General features: G+C 45.2%; 1 protein-coding gene across 1 annotated transcript; it reads left to right on the top strand.

Annotated features, from left to right (window-relative positions):
- The first annotated feature begins 3,171 nt into the window (after nt 1–3,171).
- On the top strand, nt 3,172–20,673 carry LOC101040745 (sulfotransferase 2A1-like). The gene is made up of 6 exons (XM_003940301.3): nt 3,172–3,382; nt 5,309–5,517; nt 7,903–8,029; nt 13,910–14,004; nt 15,315–15,492; nt 17,982–20,673. The coding sequence occupies exons 1-6, from the start codon at nt 3,250–3,252 to the stop codon at nt 18,092–18,094; spliced, it is 855 nt and encodes a 284-aa protein (XP_003940350.1). The 5' UTR covers nt 3,172–3,249; the 3' UTR covers nt 18,095–20,673.
- Nucleotides 20,674–21,610: the final 937 nt, after the last annotated feature.

Below are 21,610 nucleotides of genomic sequence, written 5' to 3'. Positions count from 1 at the left end.
GGTAATTGTAGTTGATTACAGAGCACGGACTCGGGTATCACCTGGGGTAACCATAGTCGATGATGGAGCACGGACTGAGGTTTCACCTGGGGTAACCATAGTCGATTACGGAGCACGGACTCAGGTTTCCCCTGGGGTAATTGTAGTTGATTACAGAGCACGGACTCAGGTAGGTATCACCTGGGGTAACCATAGTCGATGATGGAGCTCGGACTGAGGTTTCACCTGGGGTAACCGTAGTCGATTATGGAGCATGGACTCAGGTATCACCTAGACTAAGTGTAGTCCAATACAGAGCAACTGAGGTAACTCTGTCTAATTCATTGCACAGCATGGACTCAGGTATCTCCTGGGATAACAATAGTCCATTACAGAGCATGGACTGACTTGACACCTGGGGAGAGCTATAATCTAGTATAGATCACAGAGTGCATTGTCAAGGGACTGGATGTATGTCCCTTCCAATTACTGGCTAACTGAACAGCTTTCTCCAGTGTCTTCGTCTTTACAGGGTGTGAAGCAGGTGAGGTCTACGCCTCTCTAATTCATCTCGTGCAATCATTCTGAGGATTTAATGGTGTGGTACATGTAAAGTGTTCATAATGTTCTTTATAATTATCTGTCAGTCACGGTATCATACTTAGGATCAATGTCTAAAGTTATTTGGTAATAGTAAAGAATAAAACAAAGTTTTTGAAACACTAGAGTGTTTGGTAAAGTTTAACCATCTGACCTCGATGTTAGAGCGGTCTGTGTCCTAGACCGCACACGTGTGCACCCCCAGCTCTCTGCCGGCTAAACTCCACTCATCTCTGATAATTATTGATGCGGCTTGTTTTCTCATCTTATGCCCTCAGAAGTACAAAAGGGTCAACAAATGAGTGAGATTTACATTTATCTATCGTCAGCACATGGTTTGACACACACATGCCCAATCTATTGACCCAACTCAGGATTTAATAGGAAAAAATGGATAGTAATTGGGTTTATTTTGTTTTTTTTTGTTTTTTTGAGAGAGTCTTGCTCTGACACCAGGCTGGAGTGCAGTGGCACCATCGCAGCTCACTGCAGCCTCAACCTCCCAGGCTCATGGACTCTCCCACCTCAGCCTCCTGAGGAGCTGGGACTACAGTCGGGCACCACCACACCTGGCTATTTTTTAAATTGTTGGTAAAGAGGAGGTCGTCGTATTGCCCAGGTTGAAGCTTGCAACTTTCCATGTAGCACCTATTACAAAAGAATTTCTGTCCTTTGTGAGGGGCAGGGGAAGGGGATCTCTAACGGCAAACGCTTCCGTTCTGCTGAGACTGGCAGTCGCCCCATGGAACACCTACACTCACTAAAAGCTCCTGAGGGCCCCACCTACCAGTTCCATGTGGGAGCCCCAAGTGGCACTGGGAAAGGGGGGGCATAGGCCATCAAGCTTCTGCCCTGGCTGGGCCCCTAGACTGAAGAGGGAAAAGAAACATTGAGAAAACATCAGATAAAATTAAAATTGATGAAGGAAAGAGAAGGAGAAATTAAAATGTTCTTTTATAAGCAAACTTCCCTGAGTCCTTCCCCATCCCGTGGAATCGTATCCTGCTCAGCAAGTTTTATACGTTTATACATTCTTGCATTCTTCTTCTCTATAGCTGATAACTGTAACTTTCTGTAACACAGCGAAGGTCATAAGAAATGCCCAAGCAGGCTGGAGCCCCACCTTCTGGGCACTGTGGCAGAAGGCGATAGATAAGGCCCGTGCTAGAATCCTTGAGCTCTACAGAGAGCGAACATCTGGGTCACACAGCAGCAGTCATATGTAAGCCTAAGTCATGTACGTGTCATGGCTTCATAAATTCCTTCGTTCGACACCTGCAAACTTGTTTTGGCGCCACTGTATACTTCATGTATAAAAGGCCAAGCCCTGTCTTTGTTGAGGGCTCAGCCATTTCTGATCTGAATCTCAGCTGGGCCGGTGTACACCTAAAATAAACTCCTTCTGCAAACTTAACGGTCTCTCCAGTCTCTAAAATTCTGCAGCAAGACTAGGAGGCAGAGGTAAATGAGTTCCTGTCCCCACCTCCAGTTCCTCTCTCACCAGCCTCAACCCCTGTGGTGGGATTTAAAAAAAAAATTTTTTTTTTAAATTTGTATTTGTTTTTACTTCTTTTAAAGCTACTACAGGCCGGGCGTGGTGGCTCAAGCCTGTAATCCCAGCACTTTGGGAGGCCGAGGCGGGTGGATCACAAGATCAAGAGATCGAGACCATCCTGGTCAACATGGTGAAACCCCATCTCTACTAAAAATACAAAAAATTAGCTGGGCATGGTGGCAGGTGCCTGTAATCCCAGCTACTCAGGAGGCTGAGACAGGAGAATTGCTTGAACCCAGGAGGCGGAGGTTGCGGTGAGCCAAGATCGCGCCATTGCACTCCAGCCTGGGTAACAAGAGCGAAACTCCGTCTCAAAAAAAAAAAAAAAAAAAAAAAAAAAGCTACTACAAATCAATGTGGTGGGATTTTTAAGAGAATTTTAACTGGTCACGGGGAGGGAGGAGGACTACAAGCAGGGTGGAGCATCAGGACCTACCCCCATAACCCTCTCCCCTCCTGCAGGCCTCCACCTCCCGCAACCTGCCCCCTCCTGTGTTCCTCATAAATAGAACCATCCCAGCCTCTGTCTCCTCTTCCATTCCCTGGTCCCATTCCCTCTTACGGCTGTTTTCCCCATCTGCCCTTTGCCCTCAAGGTCTCCTCTTACCTCACCCAACCCTGGAGGGTCAGGAGACGCAAGAGAACTCTTTGTTTCCAAAGCAAGGTTTGCCTTTGTACAGACTTCTGTTCAATACATTATTAGCACAAAATCCTGAAACAAACAGTTGTTTAAATACGCACACATTTCTATTTCCTTGTGTTTGTGGTTCAATCTCCATTCCGCTCCCTGAAACTCAAACTCAGATCAACCCCTGGAATGTTTTCTAAATACACTTCACGATTACTCAATAGCATCAATATCTCTACACTTCACAATTACTCAATAGCATCAATATCTCTAAATACACTTCACAATTACTCAATAGCATCAATATCAGTCACAATATTTACTTTGTTTTAAACAGGTAAAAAAAAGTCACCACAAACATGTGACATGCTGGGGCCATGTGACTGAGGGTTTGATTTCTGCCATAAAATCTGATCTGGTTGCAGCTTCCACAATCTGCAGTGGTGGCCATAGCTGGAACCGTACCGCTCAGAAAGGGCTCATCACCATGGCAGATAACTACTTATGGTTTGAAGGAGTACCTTTCTTTAACGACTTCAGTCCTGAAACCCTAAGAGAATTACGTGATGACTTTGTAATAAAGGCTGAAGATGTCCTCACAGTGACTTACCCCAAATCAGGTAAGGAGGCAGAATCGTGGACAGGAGAGGGCTGTGGTTGGGTTCCTCATCCATTCAGTAGATGGTTGGAGTGCTTTCTCTATGCCGGACAGTGAACATTGCTTTGTGGGGAAGGGAGGAATGCCTAATACCATTGACAATCGAAGAAAAGGATTGAGTCAGGAAATTACACAGTAAGATGAGTGTGCAGAGGGCTAATCTAAGGTATTAGGAGAATCTACAGGAGTGAATCCTAAGGCAGATTCTGGTGCTTGTTTGTGGGTGGTGGGAGAGAGGATGGCTGCAGATGGCCAGTGATCTCCTAAAAGAAGAAATAGCATCGGCCGGGTGCAGTAGCTCAAGCCTGTAATCCCAGCACTTTGTGAGGCCGAGGCGGGCGGATCACGAAGTCAAGAGATCGAGACCATCCTGGTCAACATGGTGAAACCCCGTCTCTACTAAAAATACAAAAAATCAGCTGGGCATGGTGGCGCGTGCCTGTAATCCCAGCTACTCGGGAGGCTGAGGCAGGAGAATTGCCTGAACCCAGGAGGCGGAGGTTGTGGTGAGCCGAGATCGTGCCATTGCACTCCAGCCTGGCGCCTGGCAACAAAGCGAGACTCTGTCTCAAAACAACAACAACAACAACAAAAAAAAAAAAAAAAAAAAAAGAAAGAAAGAAAAGAAAGGAAAAGAAAGGAAGAAAAGAAATAGCATTTACATTGAAATGGAAAGAACGAATGTGAAATGACTTGGTGGACGGGAATACTTTTCTGAAAGGAGAATCATCGTGGATGATGGTCAGGAATTGGAAAACAGCCTGACAAGCTTAAGGGGCTGAAAGGGGAGGATTTTATGTCTATGGAGTGGGGCTCTGGGGCGGGGGGCTGGTAAGAGCACTGCAGATGGGGTGAGGATTGAGGCTAAAGACATTGGAAGTGGCATGCCCTGAGAGACCAAGAACGATGGGAACTTTCTAAGAGGATTTCAGCAAGCAGCCAAATGGTGGAAACAACCCAGATATCCATTGACGAGTGAGTGGAGAAACAAGATGTGATAAGCAGATACAGTGGAATGTGATTCATCCTTGAGAAGGAAGGAAATTCTGATGCATGCCACAACACCCATGGACCTTGAGGACATTGTGCTAAATGAAATTAGCCAGTCACGAAAATACAAATGCTGTATGATATCACTTACATCACAAACCTAGAGTTGTCTAGTTCATAGAAATGACAAGTAGAGTGGTGGTTGTCAGGGCCTAGAGAGAAGGGTAAATAGGAAGTTGATGCTGGTTCATCACAGACTTTCAGTTTTGCAAGATGAAAATTCTCTGGAGATTGGTGGAGCAGCAATGGGAATATGTTTAACACTTTGTTGGAAATAGATGTTGGAAATAGATGCTCAGCGCTGCAAAGAACAATTAGCACTGAGACAAAGGATTTTTCAGCAAGGAAATTTCTGCTTCCTGGAATGCAGGGAGGTACCATCTTGCCACAAGAGTACACACAAAGGGAAAACACACACACTGATCCCTTACGCATTTGGGGTCGTCCTCACTGCTGTGTCTGATCCCCATTGACTGGAGCCAGACCTCACAATCTAAACTAAAACCCAATTGGCTAATAATTTGAAATGTTTTGAAAAGCAATGGAGAGCTGGGACATGCCTGTGAGCACGTCCAACACAGGTATCCTGGTTAAAGTACAAGGACATAGAATGTACTACGTGCCTGTAAGCATGGCATGTCTAACAGCTACATAGGCTAGGGCTTAACGAAGTTTTTAGCACACTTATGATTTAACGAGAAAGGCAATTTTTCTACTTCCACACTTAACTCTACCTAAACTGTATTCCTAAGAGAACTTGAGATGGTACATTTTACATTATGTGTAATTTCATTTTTGAAAAAGTCATATTGCTTTTTTTCTCTCTGTTGTCATCCAGGAACAAACTGGTTGGTTGAGATTCTCTGCCTGATTCACTCCAAGGGGGATCCCAAGTGGATCCAATCTGTGCCCATCTGGGAGCGCTCACCCTGGGTAGAGACTAATTTTGGCTATCAATTACTAAGTAAGAAGGAGGGCCCACGTCTCATCAGCTCCCACCTCCCCATCCAGTTATTCCCCAAGTCTGCCTTCAGTTCCAAGGCCAAGGTCAGTGCGTCATGGTTCATACCTGTTGGATCAATGCTTTTCAAATGCTGATGTGCCTGTAAGTCACTTGGAGATCCTGCTGAAATGCATTCTACTTCAGTGGGTCTGTGTTGAAGCTGAAGATTCTGCATCAGGTGACACCTATGTGGCTGCTCCAGGGACCTTCCTTGAGTTCAAGGGTGTAGAGCAGGCGTCCCCAAACTACGGCCCGCGGGCCGCATGCGGCCCCCTGAGGCCATTTATCCGGCCCCCGGCCGCACTTCAGGAAGGGGCACCTCTTTCATTGGTGGTCAGTGAGAGGAGCACAGTATGTGGCGGCCCTCCAACGGTCTGAGGGACGGTGAACTGGCCCCCTGTGTAAAAAGTTTGGGGACGCCTGGTGTAGAGCACTCCACAGTTTATCCCAGCCAGATTTACACCAGGGACAGGGTGAAATGATAATGCCAGAATTTTAGAAAACCAGGTTCCAAGTCCAACCAGAACCCACAGCTGTATTATACCAGCGAATCCCCTTTTGTTGCTCTAAAAATAATTAGCCAATTTTTTTTTTTTTTTTGGGAGATGGAATCTTACTCTGTCGCCCAGACTGGAGTGCAGTGGCGCGATCTCGGCTCTCTGCAACCTCCACTCCTGGGATCAAGCAATTCTCCCGCCTCAGCCTCCTGAGTAACTGGGATTACAGGCACATGCCACCATGCCCAACTAATTTATGTATTTTTAGTAGAGATGGGGTTTCGCCATGTTGGCCAGGCTGGTCTTGAACTCCTGACCTCATGATCCACATGCCTCCGCCTTCCAAAGTGCTGGAATTATAGGCATGAGCCACCGCGCCTGGCCAACCAATCTGAATTCAACAAGTGCCTCCTGCCACTTAGGACACACAGAGGTGTTCCGATGGGAAACAGCACATTCATCAATAAATGCCTGAACCCAGGGTGACCGCTCTGGCGCCATGTCTGGACTCTGTACCCACTGCTTCTCACTGTGTGTAGCTAAGTGTTTCTATCAGCAGCCACAGGCGTCTCCCATGGGGCTGAGAGGTGATCACCAGAGGGGAAAGGCATCTCCAGGATCTAGCGTAGCTCGGACTGTTTTTAGGAACACACTTTCCTGGAAGGCATTGATTCGTGTGTGAATTTCTTTTTAAATGTTTCCCTGCTTAAATGAAATGGAGAAACTTGGAACGATGTTCTCCTCTTTTTGAAATCGTAAAATGTGTAGCAGCACCATGAATTCGTGATAATACATCTCTTTACATGGGTCTTACTGGTGTTTGGTAAATTTCTGGCTGTCAAAACGGAGGCTTCAAGAGCGGTAAGGCCTAGAACATGTCACAAAGAGATGGTAAGGAATGCAAAGTGAAATTCACACGCTTAGTTGCCAAGTAACCTTGTGTGTATGTGCACGTGAGTGTGTGCATGAGTCTGTGCTTCTGTCTGTGTGCAGATTTGTTTTGTTTGTTTGTTTGTTTTTGAGATGGAGTCTTGCTCTGTCACCACGCTGGAGTGCAGTGCCGCGACCTCGGCTCACTGCAACCTCCAACTCCCTGGTTCAAGCGATTCTCCTGCCTCAGACTCCCAAGTAGCTGGGATTACAGGCGCATGCCGCCATGCCCAGCTAGTTTTTGTTACTTTTAATAGAGACAGGATTTTACCATGTTGGCCAGAATCTCCTGACCTGCCTACACCTCCCAAAGTGTTGGGGTTACAGGCATGAGCCACCACACCAGCCCTGTGTGCAGTATCCTTAAGTATAAGCTTGATGAATATTTGCATATGTACACACTGGGCAACCATCGTTTAGATCCAAAGTTAGAACATTTCCAGTGCCTCATCCCCCTTCTCCTTCGATGTGAGAAGCAGACACTCCCCCTGACTCATAGCTGTAGGTGAGTTTGGTTTGTTACTGAATTTCAGATAAATGGACTCAATGCTGTATGAGCCACTGGGTGTCTGGCTTTTTTCAAAGTAATGTCTATGGGACTTACCCATGGTCTTGGGCATACACATGGATATATATTGACATACATATCTATGAATGTAGCATACGGTATGAATCCATTCTCTTGTTAAAGATCTTTAAACTACAATACACGAATACAACACCACTCACTTTCGAAAACCTTCCGGTTGCTTCTCATTGTGAGTGGACTGTGCTATCCCAGAGGGAAGGGATAATGCTTCCTTGTTCCATTGCTATATCCCTAGCACAGCGACTGCTTCATAGGCACTTAGAATTTCATCTTTGATCAATGAATGCAGTGAGCAACCTGTTAGAGGAATCCACTGAGCTTTAAGAGACATCGTCTAGCAATTGGATTTCTCTCCATGTTTATGAAGATCAGAAAGTGTAGTGATTTTTCATTCTCCCGTTTTTCCATGGAAGGTGATTTATGTCATCAGAAATCCCAGAGATGTTCTTGTGTCTGGTTATTTTTTCTGGAATTTGGTGTCAACGTGTAAGAAACCAAAGTCACTAGAAGAATATTTTGAATGGTTCTGCCAAGGAAATGGTGAGTATTTTGTAAAATACGGAAACACAGGAGGTGTTCGGAGTCCTTTATCAGACCTCGTTTGACACCAAACCTCTTATCTGTACATTTCCCCAAACGATCCTTCTAACGACCCATCACCACTGGAGCCCAAATCTACTGCGTCTACTTACTCTCCCATATAGCAGCAGAAGTCTAGCCAACCCCTCAGCCTGCGCCATGATGAACCGTCCCAGCTATTTTCTGCACCTCTAGATCCTCTAACACCAGCACAGACAACTCCTCGTGTCCTTCACCCCCTAATTTGCAGCTTTTGGAAAGTAGCCTTCTCACTGGCTTCCTGGACAACCCAATCTTGACCTTCCATCATTTTTTTCTGGGATACCTTTTTCCAAAACTCCCTTAACATTCTATTTCTGTCTCAAAAGTGGTTCTTTTTTTTTTTTGTTTGTTTGTTTGTTTAATGATCCCTGGATCTCTATTGTTTAATAATGCAGAATTTCTGGGAATTTTTTAAAGGATTTTTAAGTTTGCAATTTTTCTGAAAACGATAGGACAAGTTTCTGTCTCAGCTGTGAAACGTCTTCCCCTCTCTGGCAGTTACAGATGCCTTCACTGGAAACAGCTACAGACAGCTCTAATTCAGTATGTTCAAATCTGAATCCAGTTTTCTTCCATACCCCACGCTATTTCCACTCCACCTCTCGCCCAAGAGCTACAGTGATTCTGTCACTTCCCAAGCATCCTCTTTTTCCTGTCCCGTTCCTCTGCGCCCCTCACCACTTTTATCTAGTTAATCGCATCCTACCGCCTTGGTTAATGTCTTTGTTCTGGTCTCCGCTCACCTGTTGCTGTTCTGGGATCCCTGGGGTGTCACGTCATGAGCCTGAAACCTCTGTGGCCAGTGGTCCCTTTGCTCAATTTTTGCTTGGGCCTGCTGGACTCATTCTGCCCACTCGGCCTGGCAGGCTGCGCTCAGCTTGCACTACCAGCCTGGATCCCACGCCTGGAAGGACAAGTCAGGCATGGAGTAGTGAGGGGAGTATGTGAGAAGCGTAGGGTCCAGCCACCGTGCACAGCCAGGCATGCTGGCTGCGGTGGAATGGGCAGCCCCGGGCACGCTGGCTGCGGTGGAATGGGCAGCCCGGGCACTGGTATGAGTGCTGGCTCCCCAGAAGCCTGTGGCTACACCAGGCATACCATAAGCAGCTTCCACAGCTGACACCCAGTGCTCAGAAGCTTGGAGATGTCAGGAACTGCACAGCCCTAGAGAAGGTATCACAGGTCTGGCGTGGGAAGCGTCTAAGTTTGATCTCCCTGAATGGCTGCAGCTCTCCTCTCTCTCTTCTCATCTCCCACAACGTGGTGAGCATGGAGTGTGTGTCAGCCCTGTTTGTGTTGCAGCTCTTTTAGCCCCACCATTCGGCGGGTCCTGAGTTCTTGTTCTGCGTCCAAGAAGAATGAGGGAGGCAGACAAGTGAGGGTGAGCAAGCTGAAGAAGAGCTTTACTGAGCAACAGAACAGCTCCGAGGGGGTCTGCAGGCGGTAGCTCCTCTCTGCTGGGCAGGTCGTCCCTGCAAGTGTTCAGCTCTCAGCTGGGAGGGTAGCTCCTCTCTGCAGCTGGTCATCCTGTTATCCCTTCAGCCTTCAGCAGAGAGGATAGCTCCTGGCCAGCCCATCATCTCTCCATCCTTTCGAGTCTGGCTGAGAATGGGGTTTTTATGGGCCTCAGAGGAGAAGTGCATGCTGATTGGTTCATGAGTGACCATGGGTGGGCCTAGGGAAAAACACCACAAGTTCTCCCTCTGGACCGTCCACCCAGCCTCCAGGCTTCACCCCTCCCTGGCTTGAAGGTGGGGCCTCAACAGGAACCAGCCTGCTTCTGCCCAGGAGCCCATCTGCTTCCTGGGCTGTTCATGGTGCCCAAGGGCTGGCTGCAGGCCAGTGCTGGGCTGTCCTCAGGCCTCCTGTAGCCTTTCTCCGTGCTCATCAGTGCACAAAGTCTGGAGGGGGCCGAGGTGACAGAGGGTTAGCATGTCGGCACTGCCCCAAGCATGCACACACTAGTCAGGGCTGCAATAGTGACCAGGTTTGGCCTCCTTACTCCAAGATCAGAGTGAGCATAGGCAGCAGGGAGAGGCCAGGTAGTGGGAGCAGACATCCTCGAGCCTGGGGGGACAAGGAGGGCCTTCCCAGGCCCCCAAGAGTGCAGAGAGATGCCTGGGTCCATAGCCACAGCTGCATAGCTGCAGCTGCACCCAGGAAACCAGGGCTCCTGCCTGCTCCCAGCCTCCAACAGCACAGAGAGGCCAGGTCCACAGTCCGAACTTGGGCAGCTGCAGTCATGTCCAGGAGGGCAGGGGGCTGCTGCCTGCTCCCAGCTCCCATTGGTTCTGTGGAGCATGGCCCCACCCTGGGCCCAGCTCTGTCTCGGGACCCCTCTCTGCCTGCCCCTCCATGCCTGATCATGCTGCTCCCCCGCTGGTGGGTAACTTGTGGTGGCCCCATTGTGGTGACCTCCAGGGTGGTAGGCTCTGGGGACTGTTCATCTCTTCCCGGCAGCAGCAGAAAGTAATAGGGGCAATGTGGGGCCAGGGTTCAGAATGGCGGCGGCTCTGGGCCAGCAGTGGGTCCCACTCAGCCATGCAAGCGTTGGGATAGTGCAGTTTGCTGCTTTGGGGATGTGGAGCACTGGGGTCCCACTGACGGCCCAGCGCTGCTGCCATCGCTTCTGCATTTAGGGAAGTCTACCTTTTTTTTTTTTTTTTTTTTTTTTTTTTTTTTGAGACAGAGTCTTGTTGCTCTATCTATCACCCAGGCTGGAGTGCAGTGGTGTGATCTCGGGTCACTGCAACCTCCGCCTCCTGGGTTCAAGCGATTCTCCTGCCTCAGCCTCCCTAGCAGCTGGGATTACAGGTATGCACCACCATGCCTGGCTACTTTTTGTATTTTTAGTAGAGACAGGGTTTCTCCCTGTTGGCCAAGCTGATCTCAAACTCCTGACCTCATGATCTGCCCACCTCAGCCTCCCAAAGTGCGGGGATTATAGGCATGAGCCACCGTGCCCGGCTGTGCATGAGTTTTAAAGCACACGTAGGCAAGATATTGAGACGATAGGAAGGTTTACAGGATGCGTCTTCATCACCCACCACTATTGATTAGACTTCCCAAGATTCCTGGTGGTGCCTACAGCACAATCCAGACCGCTTTATAAACCCGATGGCAAGATCAAGTATAGCATTCATGAGGAAGTTCTGTCTTCACGTCGGGACTTTCGACCTAGGGTTTCACTGTTGGCCTTTTTTCTGAAAGACTAACCTGGGGCAAGGCAGGAGATAGGGCTGAAGAGTTCAGCTAGCGTCAGCTCAGCAGGAACTACGATGGCCAGGCTTTGAAGATTGGACTTTATGCTGAGGGCAAACAGTCCAGGGATGGTTGAAAACGAAATAAACTTAACAAAAAATCTATTAGTGGATTACTGCCATGTAGCCTAGAGGGCCAAAGACTATGCGAGATGAGGACACCAACACTGAGATCATTGTGCTAAACCAGGTGAGACGTAACGGCAGGCAGGGACCAGTGGCTCAAGCTTATAATCCTGTCACTTTGGGAGGTTAAGGTGGGAGGGGAACCTGAGCCCAAGAGTTTAAGGCCGCTGTGTGCTATGATCATTTCACTATATTCCAGCCTGGGCAACAGAGCACAACTCTGTCTCTAATAATAAAAATAATAATAGAAGTAACAATGGCTCTGATGAATAAACTGGTGGTAAATGGACATTCATTATCTTAAAAAAGTGTACCAAATGCTTTCTATATGGTAAGAAGTATACTAGAACCTGGGCTCTGACAATGAATGAGTCAAAAGGATAACGTGTGTATATGGTGACACAGGGAATAAACAAATTAATACACACACCTGCCAGGCATGGTGGCTCACGCCTGTAATCCCAGCACTTTGGGAGGCCGAGGTGGGTGGATCACGAGGTCAAGAGATCGACACCATCCTGGTCAACATGGTGAAACCCCGTCTCTACTAAAAATACAAAAAAATTAGCTGGGCATGGTGGCACATGCCTGTAATCTCAGCTACTCAGGAGACTGAGGCAGGAGAATTGCTTGAACCCAGGAGGTGGAGGGTGTGGTGAGCCGAAATGGTGCCATTGCACTCCAGCCTGGTGACAGAGCAAGACTCCATCTCAAAAAAAAAAAAAAAAATGACAGAACCTAGAGGTGTGAAAACTTAGCCCTTTAAAATCCCCGGTTCCTGCAGCCTGTGAATGCTGTATTTTTCACCTGCGGTTGGTTGAAGCTACACATGCAGAACCCATGGATACAGAATGCCGACTGTATATAATGGAATACTATTCAGCCCTTTTTTTTTTTTTTTTTTTTTTTTTGAGACGGAGTTTTGCTGTTGTTACCCAGGCTGGAGTGCAATGGCGCGATCTCGGCTCACCGCAACCTCCGCCTCCTGGGTTCAGGCAATTCTCCTGCCTCAGCCTTCTGAGTAGCTGGGATTACAGACATGCGCCACCGTGCCCAGCTAATTTTTTGTATTTTTAGTAGAGATGGGGTTTCACCATGTTGACCAGGATGGTCTCGATCTCTTGACCTCGTGATCCACCTGCCTCGGCCTCCCAGAGTGCTGGGATTACAGGCTTGAGCCACTGCGCCCGGCCCTATTCAGCCTTAAGAAAGAAGGGAAACCCGTCATTTACAAGAACATGGGTGAACCTGGAGGACATTACACTAAGTGAGAGAAGCCAGTCTCAGAAAGACAAAAACTGTCTAATCTCACATGTGGAATCTTTTTTCTTTTCTTTCTTTTTTCTTTTTTCTTTTTTTTTTTTTTTGAGATAGAGTCTTGCTCTGTTTCCCAGGCTGGAGTGCAGTGGTGCAATCTCGGCTTACTGCAACCTCCGCCTTCCTGGATCAAGCAATTCCCCTGCCTCAGTCTCCCAAGTAGCTGGGATTACAAGTGCACACCACCATGTCCAGCTAAGTTTTTTGTATTTTTAGTAGAGACCAGGTTTCACCATATTGGCCAGACTGATCTGGAACTCCTGACCTCAGGCAATCCACCCAACTTGACCTCCCAAAGTGCTGGGATTACAGACATGAGCCACCACACCTGGCCATATGTGGACTCTTTTTTTTTTTTTTTTTTTTTTTGAGATGGAGTTTCACTCTTGTTACCCAGGCTAGAGTGCAATGGCGCGATCTCGGCTCACTGCAACCTCCGCCTCCCGGGTTCAGGCAATTCTCCTGCCTCAGCCTTCTGAGTAGCTGGGATTACAGGCACGCGCCACCATGCCCAGCTAATTTTTTGTATTTTTAGTAGAGACGGGGTTTCACCATGTTGACCAGGATGGTCTCGATCTCTTGACCTCGTGATCCACCCACCTCAGCCTCCCATAGTGCTGGGATTACAGGCTTGAGCCACCGCGCCCGGCCCATATGTGGACTCTTAAAACGTTGAAGTCCTAGAAGGAGGGAGTAGAATGGTGGCCGATAAGAGTAAGGGCTTGGTAGGGAGCGGGATTAGGGAGATAGTGTTTTTAGTTAGATGAGATCAACAAGGTCTGGGGCTCTATTGTACAGCATGTTGACAGTCAATAATAAGGTATTCCATACTTGACAGTTGCTGAAATACCTTAAATGTGTTCACTGCCCCAAAAATGGTAAGCACGTGAAGCAATGAATAAATCAATTAGCTTGATTCTGTCATTTTACAACACATGCCTATATCCAAACATCCTGTTACACACTGTAAATATATCCAAGTTTTATTTGTCAATTACACTTCGACAAGCTGGTGGGTGGGGAGTGAACGTAATAGATGAGATCCCTGCTCTCACAGAGTTTGTAACCTGTCACTCTTTCTGCCACCCTCATGCAGTGGTATATGGGTCATGGTTTGACCACATTCATGGTTGGATGTCCATGAAAGACAGGGAAAACTTCCTGATACTGAGTTACGAGGAGCTGAAGAAGGTACTCATTATGTTCACCGTCAGTGTGCAACCTCTCACCACCACCTTCTCTTCCTCTACCTTCCCTCCATTTCTCTGTGTCTCCATTCCACCTTTTCAAAGTGTAGCTTGGTGAAGAGTCTTGAGGAGTGAGATCAGCTCCCTGGTCTTCACTGCCTTGCTTCTGGTTGACCCTTCTTAACCTTCATGCTCTGTGCTTCATCTTAAAACATCTAAAGAGCTTTTTCATGCATTGAGAGAATGATGTTTTGTGCTAGTACTATTGCTTGTAAAAATTTATCTGGGCAGGACCCATGGTGTTGCTGATAACCTAGTGAGCAGAGGGCTCGGGGTGGGAAAGGGGAGGATGGGACTGGGTAGAAGTGGTTTAGTTCCAAAGACGGGTCCAAATGTCTGACATCTCAGCTTGACTGACATGAAGAGAAATATGAAGAGAAATAAAAGCATGAAATCAATTTGTATCAATATTCCGAGATGCCAAGTACGGGAGTGACTTGGGACCCAGAGGAAAAGCTGTCAGATGATGCTCAAAACCAGTTAGGGAGATTAAACCATTGAAAAAAGGAGTTGGGCCCTAGGGGCTGGCATGATGGCTCACATCTATGATCCCAGCCCTTTGAGACACTGACATAGGAGAATCCCTTGAGCCCAGGAGTTCGAGGTTGAAGTGAGATATGACTGACTGTACCATTCCAGTTTGAGTGACAGAGTGAGACCCCCATCTCTAAAACAAAACAAAACAAAAAAACCCCTAGGCGTTGTCTTTTACTTTTAAGTTGTCCTAAACTCAACCATCCAAAGAAATCCACTTTTTTTGAGATGGAGTCTTGCTCTGTCACCAGGCTGGAGCACAGTGGTGCGATGTCGGCTCACTGCAATCTCCGCCTCCTGGATTCAAGTGATTCTTCTGCCTCAGCCTTCCAAGTAGCTGGGACTACAGGTGTGCACCACCATGCCTGGCTAATTTTTGTATTTTTAGTAGAGATGGGGTTTCACCATATTGGCCAGGCAGGTCTCGAACTCCTGACCTCGGGATCTGCCTGCCTCGGCCTCCCAAAGTGTAGGGATGACAGGCGTGAGCCACGGCGCCCAGCCGACTCTTGCATCTTTTACATACTTTGTGCCCTGGCTTCTTTATGTTTTTTTTTTCTTTCTTTCTCCTAGTTGCATCCAACTCAATCTCTTCTCACGTCTGCACGTTGTTCCTCTCTCCTTCCTCTTCCTCCTCATTCTGCAGTTCCCTCCTTTACACCTTATTTTTTCTGTCACCTTTCTCTTTTACATCCTTGCTCTTGTCTTTTCTTCTTTTAGGACACAAGAAAAAATGTAGAGAAGATATGTCAATTCCTGGGAAAGACGTTAGAACCTGAAGAACTGACATTAATCCTCAAGAACAGCTCCTTTCAGGCCATGAAAGAAAACAAGATGTCCAATTATTCCTTTACGGATGGTATTTTTTTAAAGAAGGAATTACCACTTATGCGAAAAGGTAAAAGAAAATGCTCTGGTTTCAAAATCTGCCAGAATACGTGGTGCACATGCCTGTGCTTACAGCCAGGTCCTAACAGTTGAGATGAAAGAGTGTTTAAATTGATCAGCTTTAATTCTCATCACTCAGATAACTTCTCCCGAAGCCTCATCAAGGAGCTTCTTCTCATGATGTCAGTGTGGGCTGCGGGCACGTGGGGAAAGTTGATAAGTTTTTTTTTAAGTCAAAATGGGTTTCTGGATGGAATCTAATCCAATAAGAGGAATTAGAGAAGAGGAAATTTGGACAAAGACATGTGTATGCACAGAGAGAACATGAAAGAACAGGTGGTTTGCAAGGCACCAATCAATCGTATATTGGCCATTCTGCTATTTAATATATTATTTATATTCACATAAATTAAAAGTATATAGTTTATATAGTTTTAAATAAAATTTATAAATACATATTATTCTATATTTATCTATTAACTAATACAATAAACTATTCCAGGAGGAGATGGCAGATCTTACTTGAGAGCTGTTTCCATGGGAATAATGCCCAAGGCACTTCATATTTACATTACATTAATTCTATATTTATATTACATTAATCTATTTACATTACGTTATTAATATTTTAACTTAAGCCAATATGTAAACATTAATTTATGTAATATATGAAATAATAATATAATCATGGAAGTGAGTATGGTTTCTAGTGTCAAAATATTTGGCTTCAAATCCATGTCCATTGATTTAACTGTGTTACCTCTTCAGGCCTTTATTTTCCTTCATCTGTAAAACGGAGGAAAAAATTAGTACTTTTTAGATTATTTTATTCATACATTCAATAAGTATTTATTGAGCAGTTACTCTCTGCCTGCCACTCTTTGGAACACTGGGTGTTTGGCTATCTTAAAAAGTAAACGTTGTGCGTTTCTGAAGGTTACTTATGTTAGGGATACATGCCGCGCGTGTAAACCACAGAATGGAAATAAACACAAAGAGCCCGCCCTACGTGATAAGTGCTATGAGGTGACATACAGCAAGCGTGGGGAGTGACCTCTACATTGGGTGGCGAAAGGGAGCCTCGCTGAGAACTTGCATTGAAACAAAGACTTGAAAAAAGCAAACCAGGCCAGGTGCAGTGGCTCTTGCCTGTAATCCCAGCACTTTGGGAGGCCAAACGGGCAGATCACCTGAGGTCAGGAGTTTGAGACCAGCCTGAACAACATGGTGAAACCCCATCTCTACTAAAAATACAACATGAACTGGGCATGGCGGTGGGCACCTGCAATCCCAGCCACTTGGAGGCTGAGGCAGGAGAATCATTTGAAACCGGGAGGCGGAGCTTGCAGTGAGCTGAGATTGCACCATTGCACTCCAGCCTGGGCAACAAGAGCGAAATTTCATCTCAAAAAAAGAAAAGAAAAGAAAAGAAAAGAAAAAAGAGGCTAACAGACAAGTCCTGAACCAATCTGACGGCAGCACTCCAGGGAGAAGGAGCGTGAGATGCCAGTAGTCTGAGGAGAGGGGACGCCTGCTGTGTTTGAGGCAGAATCAGAAGTCCCAGTGTGAGTAGAGTGATGGAGAGGGTGGTCACAGGAAATGGGGTCAGAGTCACAGGAAATGAGATCCACCGACCGAATCCTCTGGATCCCTGTAAATGCCTCAACCACTTTTGCTGAGCAAAACCAAGAGTCCTTGAAGAATCTGAGCAGAGAAGTGGCACGATCTGCTCTAGCTTCTCGAGGCATGAAAAGGACTGTGATGCCGAGACTACCTTATGAAGGAGAATGATCAAACACAGAGACCAGTTAGTTACAAGTGTACTGCAATAATCCAGGTGAAAAGTGATGTTGGCTCCGGTCAAGGTGGTAGAAACAGAGGTGGTGAGACATGGCTAGGTTCTGCACACATCAGAAAATACGCAGGCATTATTGCTGATGAACTGTGCACAGGATGGGCTAGGAGAGAGGAGAAAGCAGGAAATTGTTTCCAGGTAGGTAGAAATCTTATGTTACCAGGCAGAATAAGAGTCCGTCAATGAACCACTGGTCATTCTTCTATGTTAGCTACAATGTCAATATCAGGTCCATAGCAGGAACAGACAAAAGAGGTGTTTTGAGGTTGTTTTCTTGTTTGTTTGTTTTTTGTGTTTTTTTTTTTTTGAGATGGAGTTTCACTCTCACCCAGGCTGGAGTGCAGTGGTGCAATCTGGGCTCACTGCAACCTGCAACTCCTGGGTTCAAGTGATTCTCATGCCTCAGCCTCCCAAGTAGCTGGGACTACAGGTGCATGCCACCACACATGGCTAATTTTTGTATTTTTAGTAGAGCTGGAGTTCTGCCATGTTGGCCAGGCTGGTCTTGAACTCCTGACCTCAGGTGATCTGCCTACCTTGGCCTCCAAAACTGCTGAGATTACAGGCGTGAACCACTACACCTGGCCAGGGGGTCTTAAGACCTATCCCTCCATCTGACTTGAGTCTCTGTTTCATGTTTGCAGGCATAACTGGGGACTGGAAAAATCACTTCACAGTGTTCCAAGCAGAAGCCTTTGATAAACTGTTCCAGGAGAAGATGGCAGATCTCCCTCGAGAGCTGTTCCCATGGGAATAATGTCTGAAACACTTTGGGTCTTATATGGATACTGACGTGTTCTTTTCTCCTTTTACACGTGCCTGTATATCCTGAAACCTTAAATTATCAAATCTTTGCATCTTTGACTACTTTCTGGTTTAAAATTACCAGAGTTTCCCTATGCATGTCATGGCGTCCCAAACCTTTTGATATGTTTGTAGTGTTTCAAACATGTAGAAGGCTGCAGAAATAATATAATATCCAAAAGTGTGTATGCCGATTTTTTATAATATAAGAAATAGCTACAGTAATAGATTTTAGAGCAAATAATAATAACAATTAAAATAAGAATTAACCTTGCAGGAGCAGTTGAGATTCCTTTTCCTCCTTTCCCTCCCTCCCTCCCTTCCTCCCTTTCTTTTTCCTTCCTTCCTTTGAGTCTCGCTCTGTCGCCCAGGCTGAATTGCAGCGGTGCAATCTCGGCTCACTGCAACCTCCGCCTCCTGGGTTCAAGCGATTCTCCTGCCTCAGCTTCCTGAGTAGCTGGGATTACAGGCATGTGCCACCATGCCCAGCTAATTTTTGTATTTTTAGTAGAGATGGGGTTTCACCATGTTGGTCAGGCTGCTCTTGAACTCCCAACCTCAAGTGATCTGCCCCCCTTGGCCTCCCAAAGTGCTGGGATTACAGGCATGAGCCACTGTACCCAGCCTCCTTTTCTATCACATGTCTCTCCATGATTTATTATTATTCTCACCTTGAGGAGTATAATTCCCAATCTAGTTTTACTCTAGTTAGTACTCTGTGTTGTTTGATGATAAACAATAAATGGCATTTGTGGAGGCTTTAAAAACTTATATAAATGGCATATGGCATAATGAATTCATGGATTTACACTTCTACTCTGCACTTAAAATTTCAGTTTCACCTTTGTTGATGTAAACAGATTAGTTCATGGTTTGGTCTTTAGACCTCTAACATAATCTAGTTACTGGTTCTCCTGTGAATAACTGTAGTTTTCTTCCCACTCAAAATAGGGAAATTTAAATGGGGAAAATCTTCCCTCCTTAAAGCATTGCTGAGGTAGACCTGATGTGAGCAGAGATGAGAATTTTTCTGGAATGTATATCTAGAGGTGAACTTGATGGCCCAGTCATCTTCATCTTGATTAGGTCTGGTCAAAGTTTCCTACCATAGTTTTAAACCAATTGATATTCCCATCAACAAGGCATAGTGATTCCAGGTGCTCTAGCTCCTTCCAGATACCAGCATTTTCAGACAGTTCACTGTATTTTGTAACTTTCTGAACAGAAAATATCTTACTGCTGGCTGAATTGGCATTTTTTTCAGGTGATTAGTGGGCTTTAATGATTTTTTGTTTATGAAACACTAGGTATTTCTCCTGTATCACCTGTACAGTATGTATTTGGCCAATTTTTCTGCTATGCTGCTCATTTTTGGTACATTCTTATTAATTTCTGGTTACTGATCCTTTGTCCAACCATTGTGGAAGACAGTGTGGCGATTCCTCAAGGATGTAGAACCCGAAATACCATTCGACCCAGCAATCCTATTACTGGGCATATACCCAAAGGAATATAAATCATTCTACTGTAAAGACACGTGCACATGTATGTTTATTTCAGCACTGTTCACAATAGCAAAGACTTGGAACCAACCCGAATGCCCATCATTGATAGACTGGATAAAGAAAATGTGGCACATGTATACCATGGAATACTATGCAGCCATAAAAAAGAATGAATTCATGTCCTTTCCAGGGACATGGATGAAGCTGGAAACCATTATTCTCAGCAAACTAACATGAGAACAGAAAACCAAACACTGCGTGTTCTCACTTATAAGTGGGAGTTGAACAATGAGAACACATGGACACAGTGAAAGGAACATCACACACCGAAGCCTGTTGCAGGGTGGGAGGCTAGGGGAGTGACAGCATTAGGAGAAATACCTAATGTAGATGATGGGTTGATGGCTGCAGCAAACCACCATGGCATGTGAATACCTATGTAACAAACCTGCATGTTCTGCACCTGTGTCCCAGAACTGAAAGTATAATAATAATAATAATAATAATAATAATAATGAGAAAGACAGAGAGAGAGAAGGAAATAAAAGTCATGCAGTTTGGAAAAGAAGAAATTGTGTTTATTTGCAGACATCACGAAATATGCCAAAATTTAAAAAAACAAACAACAACAACAAAAAACTAGAGCTGGCTGGGTACAGTGCCACATACTTGTAATCTCAGCACTTTGGAGGCCGAGGCAGGAGGATCTTTAGAGGACAGCAGTTTGAGACCAACCTGAGTAACATAGCAAGACTCTGTCTCTATAAATATAAAAAGCAAGCCAAAAGAAACTACCAGAGCTAACAAACAAGACTGAGCAGGATCACAGAATACAAGATCAACACACAGAAATTACGTGTACTTCAGTAGAGCAGCAAAGTACTACTGAACACTAAAAACTGGAAATACCGCTTATAATAACTCCCCATGAAAAGAAAGCATAGACATAAATAAAATATATACAGGATATATTGCTGAAAATTACAAAAGGCTAAGGAAAGAAATCAAAGACCTATGGATATGGAAAGACATACTGTGTTTACGGTTGGGAAGAATAAATGTGGTGAAGATGTCTGTTCTCTTCAAACTGAACTAAAGGTTTAAAACAGTCACAACTAAAATTCCAGCAATACGTTCGGTAGATATAGACAAACTGATTCTAAAATTTGTATGGAGTGGCAAAGCAACCAAAGTATAATAAAGCTGGAAGAATTTCACTCCCTCATTTTAATACTTACTATTCAGATACAGTAATAAATACAGTATGGAGAAAGATCGATCGAATGGTACAGCATAGAGAATCCAGAAATGGACCCATACAAATATAACCAGTGATTTTCATTTTGGCGATTGTGCAAACTAAATGAAGAAAGGATATTTTCTCAATAAATAATGCTGCATAGTAACATCGGCCTAAACTTCACACCTCGTAAAATGCTAATTCAAAATGAATCCGAGATCCAAATACGAAACAGAATGCTATAAACTTTGAGAAGAAAACATAGGAGAAAATCTTCATGACCCAGAGTTAGACGTGACATCAGAGGCAAAGCCCAAAATGTAACAAGTGGTAAATCAGACCTTATAAAGTAGTTTTTTTTTTCACTTGTTTTTATACTGCTTATAAATTAGATATTATACCAACACCTTTGTGTCTGTATTCCTTTACACAGCATGATGTTCCTGAGATTCACGGTTATGTATAGTATTTCATTGTGTGAATGTACCACAATTTATTTTGTTCATTCTATTGTTGATGGGAGTTTGGGAAGTTTCTAACTTGGGGTCTAATCCTTAATGCACTTTTCAACATGTCTTTTTCTGTGAAAATTGTTGCTGTACCTTGAAATAATATGTTAGATGGGTAAGGATTGCTAATGCTTTTTCAATGTTTAACCTTAAAAAAATGAGAGATGCAAAACTGATCTAAAAACGTTTCTAATGCCATGGCATTGTGCTCAGTT

This window comes from Saimiri boliviensis, chromosome 14 (assembly GCF_048565385.1).
Source record: "Saimiri boliviensis isolate mSaiBol1 chromosome 14, mSaiBol1.pri, whole genome shotgun sequence".
NCBI lineage: Eukaryota > Metazoa > Chordata > Mammalia > Primates > Cebidae > Saimiri > Saimiri boliviensis.
Note: the sequence above shows the minus strand (reverse complement) of the source record. Positions and strands in the feature narration are given on the sequence as shown.

Coding starts and splice junctions, on each gene's coding strand:
- LOC101040745 (XM_003940301.3), top strand. CDS start 3,250: ATGGCAGATAACTACTTATGGTTTGAAGGAGTACCTTTCTTTAACGAC. Junction 3,383..5,308: donor AGTGACTTACCCCAAATCAG/GTAAGGAGGCAG, acceptor GTTGTCATCCAG/GAACAAACTGGTTGGTTGAG. Junction 15,493..17,981: donor ATTACCACTTATGCGAAAAG/GTAAAAGAAAAT, acceptor TCATGTTTGCAG/GCATAACTGGGGACTGGAAA.